Genomic DNA, 7,872 nt, shown 5'->3' with positions numbered 1-7,872 from the left:
CTGGCTGGTATACGAAAGTTGATAAAATTTGTGCCAAAACCTGTACCGTATATTCAAAATATCGAGCAACCGTTGATGAGTTGTAACCATTCATTTAATGGTTACAATAAAAATTGTGATTTTTGGGCCAGTTTGGATGAAAACTTTGTAAATATTGTAAATAAAAATTATTGTTCGTAAATGTCTAAAATTAGGATAAGATATCTACATGTTTGTGTGGTGTCTTGTCCTAATTTTAATAGCAATTGGCTGGTGTCACTTAGGGATTTAGTTTTTGTTTATTTATTTATTTGTTAAATTTTTCGTTATTTATTCATTTATTTATTTATTTATTTATTTATTTTTGCCGTAATCATTCATTATTTATTTAGTTAGTTATTTGCTAGGAATAAGTTTTGTTAGTCTAGTATAGTTTGTTCTGGAATGCACGCTATAAAAAAAGAGATGTTAGAAAACCAGACACCAGCCCTCTACATGTCAAGTTCCTGTTTCGTTCCTGTCATGTTGCTGTCATCGAAGGGGACGAGAACATCACAGACGGGAAATGGGAACAGGGCTAAAATGAGAGGCAGAAAGGTATAAATAGGAGGAGCTCGCAAGACGCGAGGCTTCTGATGCAAGTTCCGGTCCGTGGTTGAGCTGCAACAGCGACGTCACACACTCAACGTGACCCTTACGTTTCAACCCGTAATTAGGCGGCTCTGACCCCTTTCCCCGTTAAAAGTTTTCCGGCAGTGACCCGGAAGAAAATCAACGGCTAGTTGGAAGACTACACTTCGTTTTTCCCCAGCTAGTCGGTCGAGGTGGCTTCCGTGTAGTGAACCTCGAAACAATTGAATTCCCCCAGTGCTGCTAATCATCATCAGCAATTCAGCGAACACACCGGTGTCCCGTGAGTGCGTCAGGTCGTGCCAGTGAAAGTGCCCCAACCCGTTACAACCCCCTTCGGGGCACTCAGCGCTGTGGTGAGGCCTGGTGGGAATTCCGTCCGTGTGTTCTAGGGCCGACCGAAAAGCTAAAGCCCCTCGATAGAGTGAGACACTCGCGTGGTGACAGTGCACACAGAACGCTCCCCGGACCGTGTAGTGAAACGTAGGCCTCCGCTCCACAGGCCGAGTTGTTGCTCGGATTGCCCAAAGGGCAATCTGACCGGTTCCTGAATCTGCCCTGTTCCTGCTTTCGCCATTGGTCCCGTCCGACGTCCTAGCCAGTCCCCCAACGAGTCGACCACCGAGAACGGCCGCAACGAGACCAGTGTCAACCATCGAGCTCAGAATAAATGCGCAAGTACCAAATTCAAAACACAAATCTTACCATTTTCTTTTTGTTAAAATATTTCCCCTAAAATTTGAGAATCTGAATCGCTAAAGAAACGTGAATTCAAAAGTTTCCTAAATAAATACTGTATGGTCCTTTTTCATCCTAATTGTTGCGTCTTAATTTAAAGTGCATTCCCTAAAATCAAAAATTATTCCTTAAAGTTGTTCGTTTTTGTAAAATCTAAATAGGTTTTAAAAGTCCGCCCAAGAATCATAACTTTAATTGTTATTGTTCCACAATATTTCTCCGGTGATCAATTCAGTTTCCCCTGTTGAGCTAGCGCAGGGAAGTAGGGTCAAAACGACTCCAAACAATTGGCGCCCAACGTAAAAATTTTCAATAAAATTTCACTTCCGTTTATTAAAAAAATAAGAAAAAGTGGTCTACTTCCAAGACCAGAAGTAGATCCCTTTTTTAATTGGTCTCCCGGAGAAATTCAGTTAAATTTAACCTCATTAAAATCGCGTAGTCGTTGAAGCAAGTTTTTTCAAAGTCAATTTCACGAGGAAATTTTGGGGATGAAAATTCACTGATTGCAGCGAATGATTATTACTATTATACAAACCATACTCTTCTTCCGAATTGTTGATCGATCTGAAACTGTTACTAACCATTCTAAAGTACCTTCTTATCCAACAGCAAAATTATAAGTTCATATTTGCCAAGACTAATCTTGCATTTAGTTGTGTTCATACCAGATATTGCCTTCCTTTGGCGTTTAAAAAAAAACCCAAAGCCACCCACATAAGTAGCATATTTCTTTTTCAGCTCACATATCCAAAAGAATCAGATTAGTTAGTTTATTGCTTACTAAGCTAGAGTTAGTCAATGATGGAAGACTTGAATTTCAATCAAGCGATAGATCGCTTGGTGAAATGGTATCAAGTCATGCGGGTGGAATTATTGGAGGAAGATGAGCTTGAGCAAGAGCTCAAATGTCGCGACGTGATACTATCAGGTTTGGATTTATCTCGGAAAAGGAAATGCTTGCGAGATGCACTAAAAAGGGAAAAGGAATCCGGTTTAAAATTAAGTGCCTTAAGCCTAAGAACCGATCCCGAGAATGAGCGGGAACTTTGCTTAATTAAATTTAATCAATTAAAAACACTTTTTAAATCAAGCAGTACGGATGAATCACAGAAAAGGATTTGCTTAGCCCGTCTAGCCCATGTGGGTACACGAGTGGCTACCCTTCTGTGTTCGTCGCGTGGTTCACCTAATCTCCTAACGCAGATGCAAAATATGTTGGTTGAGTTAGTCCAACTCTTGCAATCTGCCTACGATCCATCGGGTATCGCGACGCAGGAAATCGTGGTCCAAAATCCATCGCAGGCTATCACTGAGGCAAACACCAACACGGAGGTCGAGCTTCCATCACCCTCTGTTCTGGGCCAGGACGACCTAGATTGGATCCACAGCTTGCAGGCGAGGATAGTTGGCCTAGAAGAAGAATTGGCAAAACGAAAAGAAGGAAGAGAAGTTGAGACTCAAACGGAACAAGAAGTGTTCAATATTTCGAACCCACTGGAAAGAGATTTCAGAAATCATTCTGAAAACTTTTCTGCTATCTCCAGTTTTCAGAACAATTCTTTCCCTCAAATTTCCCTTAATCCTACTTATCCTCAACAAAATTTATCTTACCATCAAATTACCAATCCTTATCCATACTTAACAGCAAATATTTCTCAATCCCACAGTGAAAATAAACTTCCGAATATTCAGTCCCACCAGCCCACAGTTTCAAATTTTCATCTGAACCACCCTAGCAATCCTCAAAACCCTTTTCCCACTCCTACCAATCAAATTCCGGTAAATTCTACCAACCCCCATCAATCCCTTCCTAATGTGAATTTCTCACATAATGTCGGACAACAAAATCATCCCTGGTCAAACTTTTGTCCAAATCCGAATCCTTCTCAGCCTCAGCTCCCATATAACGCATTTCCAGGCCAGTACCAGGGACCATCCGGTCAACCTCAAGGACATTGGGGATCACCTTACGGGAATCCAGGGTTTTCTCATCAGTTTCAGACACCTTTTCATTCCCGACATACTTTGCCAGTATCCAAATGGAATATTGCAAAGTACAGCGGAGATGATCAAGGGTTGAAACTGAATGAATTCCTGGAAGTCGTTTACGCTCTGTCCATGGCAGAAAGGGTATCCGATCAAGAGCTATTTGAATCGGCTGTACATTTGTTTTCTGGATCTGCCCTTAAATGGTATATGACACAGCGATCTATGGGCCGTCTTGTCAGTTGGCAGCATCTGGTTTTCGAACTCCGCAGAACGTATATGCACCCAGACTTGGACGCTCTCATCAAAATGAAAGTGTACCAAAGGCGTCAACGGCAGCAGGAGTCTTTCCACGAATTTTACAGCGAGATAGAGAAGCTGATCCGAACGATGAGTGTCCCGATACCAGAATTCGAGAAAATTCAAATCCTCCAGCAAAACATGAGGATGGACTACAAAAAGTTCATGGCTTTCATTCCCATTGTGAACTTGGAGTCCTTACTCGCAGCGGGTCAGAAGCTTGATGCGCTTAATTTTTCTGCGTATAGCAAGGTGTTCGGCTCTGATAAGGTGGTTCACGTGATCGAAGACGAAGATCTGGAGCAGTCGAGGTCGACCAAAACCAAGAAGCAGGCTTCAAGCTCTGATTTCGTCGTACCGGTCCAGCAACATCCAAGGGGTAATTCAGCGGGTCCCACAGTTAATGTTGTTCCGAAGAACCAGAACCAGTTCGCGCAAAATTTACCTGGCCCGTCACGGCAAATAAACAGTAAGCCTACAGCAGTCGGGGAACCATCTGGCAGTCAGTCGCAACCTCAACTCACGTTGGAGATGGTGGTAAACAACCACAAGCCTCCTCCATCAAATCGTTGCTACAACTGCAATCGGGAGGGACATCATGCAGCAATTTGCCGTCAACCACCAATCATCGTCTGCTTCAAATGCGGGCTTCGTGGATTTCCGACTGCTATGTGTCCGTATTGTTTAAAAAACCACGGTACTGCGAGCCAAAACCGCGGTTCGCAGGAACGCCAGGCGTAACTTCTTTTTCTCACGATTTGTCAGCTCCTCCGTGGTTCTGGGAAACGGTCCCGAATCATTATTATCCCGCAGATACTGAAATCTGCAATATTTCATACCCATTCCTAAATGACCACCGCCCTTTTGTAGATATCCAGATTCATGATATCCCCGTTTGTGCTCTACTAGACAGTGGCAGCAATTACACCTTGATTAACCAGAGAGTATTCCACAAGACAAGGCACGGGAAGTTGAGTCCACTGACCAAATCGCTGGATCTCCGTTCAGCTAGTGGTGATTCGATGGAAATTTTAGGCCAGGCTTTTCTGCCTATCCAGTTTGATGGACAAACCAAAGTCATCACCACTCTGGTAGTGGCTAATTTGTCTATCGGCTGCATTTGTGGGATGGACTTTTGGACCAAATTTCAGATCGTTCCCACTATGTTGTCTGGAGATTCCGTGAATGCAGCGGTCCTGGAAAATATGTCTTCGTCCTCCAACTGTTTGTCGCTAGAAGAAGAAAGAAAATTAGAGGAGATTAAATCGAGTTTTTTAGCAGCAGGTCACGGTAAACTCACCATTACTCCTATGGCCACTCATCGGATCGTCTTGAAGGAGGAATTCAAAGGCAAGCCACCAGTCCGTCAATTCCCGTACGTGATGTCTCCGAAAACGCAGGCGTTGGTAGCAGTAGAGCTGGAGCGGTTACTCGAGGCCGGCATCATTGAACGGAGCAATTCGGATTGGTCGTTGAATTGTGTGCCGGTCATCAAACCCAACAAGGTTCGGCTTTGCTTAGACGCACGGAAAATCAACGAAAGAACTGTCCGTGATGCTTACCCTCTACCCCACCCTGGAAGAATATTAGGTCAGTTACCAAAGGCAAAATATTTGTCTACAATAGACCTGTCCGAAGCGTTCTTACAGGTTCCCTTGGAAAAAGAGTCCCGGAGGTACACAGCTTTCAGTGTGCAGGGAAAAGGGTTGTTCCAGTATACCCGGATGTGTTTCGGATTGGTCAACAGTCCTGCTTCATTGGCCAAAATCATGGATTCCGTACTGGGTCATGGTATACTGGAACCGAATGTTTTTGTATACCTCGATGACATCATCGTGGTTACAGAAACATTCGAGCATCATGTGCAGCTTCTTACGGAGATCTCTCGTCGCCTACGCGAAGCCAACCTAAGTATCAACCGAGAAAAATCTCGATTCGGAGTATCCGAAGTACCATTTCTAGGATACCTTTTAGGAACAGAAGGCTTGAGAACAAATCCCGATAAGGTACGGGCAATCCTTGACTACGAGCGACCAACTACGGTCACGAAACTCCGGAGGTTTCTAGGAATGGCCAATTACTATCGGCGATTCATCCCAGACTTCAGTGGGACAACTGCGGCCTTAACAGACCTACTCCAAACCAAGTCCAAGCTGATTCGTTGGAATGAGAATGCTGAGACAGCTTTCGTTCGCATTAAAGAGCTGTTGATTTCTTCACCCATACTGGCAAGTCCCGATTTCAGCCGACCTTTTACAATTCAGACCGATGCCAGCGACGTAGCCGTAGCCGGTGTGTTAACGCAGCAGCAGGAAAACGGAGAGTGCGTTATTGCGTACTACTCCCACAAACTTACCACACCACAAAAAAAATTACCATGCTGCCGAAAAGGAGGCATTGGCAGCAATACTAACTATCGATGCCTTCAGGGGTTACATTGAGGGTTACCATTTCACCTTGATTACCGATTCATCCGCTCTTACTCACATCCTTAATGCAAAGTGGAAAGTCGGATCTCGTTGTAGTCGGTGGGCGCTCAATCTGCAGCAATATGATATGAGAATAGTGCACAGGAAAGGCAAAGAAAACGTCGTCCCTGATGCACTTTCTCGTAGCATTGCAACAGTTGACGGCTCACCTACAACTTGGTACGATTCCATGATGCATAAAGTTGTGAGTAAACCGGATGAATTCGTCGATTTTAGGGTCGAAAATGGTAATCTATTCAAGTATATCTCTGTACCCGACTTCCCACACGACTCGAATTTCGAATGGAAGATGATACCACGCTCGGAGGGTATTCCTAAAATAATTGAAGAATGCCACAACTCGTCGTTTCATTCCGGATACGAGCGGACGTTAGCACGTATAAGACAGCGTTATTACTGGCCTCGGATGGCGGCCGAAATTAGGAGTTTTGTTCGGCAATGCTCGACGTGCAAAGAAGTAAAGCCCTCTAATGTCGCAATGGTACCCGAAATGGGGAAAATGCGCTTGGCAGACCGGCCCTGGCAGATAATCTCCGTGGATTTCATTGGCCCTCTCCCCAGAAGTCGTAAAGGCAATCAGCATTTGTTGGTGGTTTCGGATTATTTCTCGAAATGGGTTTTAGTTCAGCCTGTGAAGAAAATCGCTAGTTCAATCCTGTGCGTTATTTTGAAAGATCAATGGTTCATGAAGAATTCTGTTCCTGAGATAATTATTACAGATAACGGTTCTAGTTTTCTCTCGAAAGAGTTCAAGTCATTGCTTGATCAATTCAAAATAACACACTGGTTGAACTCACGATATCATTCTCAGGCGAACCCCGTAGAGAGAGTAAATCGAACCATCAACGCTGCTATCCGTACGTATGTGAAGGAGGATCAACGCCTTTGGGACACGAAAATAGCCGAGCTAGAAATGATCCTGAACACCAGCGTTCACACGCCCACTGGATTTACACCGTATTTTATCATTCACGGGCATGAATATGCGGAATTGGGTAATGATTATCGCCTAGCTCGACACGATCAGAATCTTCCTCCCGAGCAGTTTGAGGAGCGACGCAAGGCATTATTCATAGACATCTATGAACTTGTCAAGAAGAATCTTGCCAAGGCGTACGCGAGTTCAAAACGAACGTACAATTTACGGCTTCGCCCGGCAAAACCGTTTGAAAAAGGGCAGTTGGTATACCGAAGGAATATGAAGCTTTCCAACGCGGCGGAAAGTTATAATTCGAAATACGGCCCTCAGTTTTTGCCATGTAGGATCAAAAGTGTGCGAGGTACGTCCTCGTACGAGCTAGAGGATATGAATGGCAAGGACCTAGGCATTTGGCCAGCGGCTCACATTAAGCCAACATAGCTACTAGATTACAGTAGAGTTGGCTGGGAAAAAAAAGTAATAATTTTTAAAAAAAAACTCACCCCGATGCATTTTCCAAACGACGAATATCCACAGGCGGCCTGGAGAAGCGGGTTCTCCCTTTTTTTTGTCATTCCCATTCGCATCCGGCTCGGGCATTCGGCATATACCTTGTCATATTCCCAAATCCTGGATCCAACTTGTCAAAGAACAAAAACAGTCCGAGACAATCCTTTTCAGCAAGGGATCGTGACTACTATTGCATGCTCGATGGGTTTCGAGCGAAGGAAGGCTTGCTCGTCCTCAGTACCAAGGCGGGAAGTAGAATCCTGATCTCAATTCTTAATTTTTACCACCACAGCTAAGCCAAACGGTTCGCCCTTTAAT

At 44.2% G+C, this 7,872-nt stretch overlaps 1 protein-coding gene across 1 annotated transcript; it reads left to right on the top strand.

Moving 5' to 3' along the window:
* Positions 1 to 2,151: 2,151 nt before the first annotated feature.
* LOC129753022 (uncharacterized) lies at positions 2,152 to 7,485 on the top strand. The gene is made up of 3 exons (XM_055748815.1): positions 2,152 to 4,333; positions 4,507 to 5,959; positions 6,066 to 7,485. Exons 1-3 carry the CDS (start codon positions 2,152 to 2,154, stop codon positions 7,483 to 7,485), a joined length of 5,055 nt encoding a protein of 1,684 aa, XP_055604790.1.
* Positions 7,486 to 7,872: the final 387 nt, after the last annotated feature.

The sequence above is a fragment of the Uranotaenia lowii genome, chromosome 3 (assembly GCF_029784155.1).
Source record: "Uranotaenia lowii strain MFRU-FL chromosome 3, ASM2978415v1, whole genome shotgun sequence".
Classification (NCBI taxonomy): domain Eukaryota; kingdom Metazoa; phylum Arthropoda; class Insecta; order Diptera; family Culicidae; genus Uranotaenia; species Uranotaenia lowii.
Note: the sequence above shows the minus strand (reverse complement) of the source record. Positions and strands in the feature narration are given on the sequence as shown.

Excerpts from the sequence above, each read along its gene's own strand:
- LOC129753022 (XM_055748815.1), top strand. The coding sequence starts at position 2,152 with ATGGAAGACTTGAATTTCAATCAAGCGATAGATCGCTTGGTGAAATGG. Across the intron at positions 4,334-4,506 it reads GTATTGTTTAAAAAACCACG|ATATCCAGATTCATGATATC; the intron begins GTACTGCGAGCC and ends GCCCTTTTGTAG. Across the intron at positions 5,960-6,065 it reads CAGCAGCAGGAAAACGGAGA|GGGTTACATTGAGGGTTACC; the intron begins GTGCGTTATTGC and ends CGATGCCTTCAG.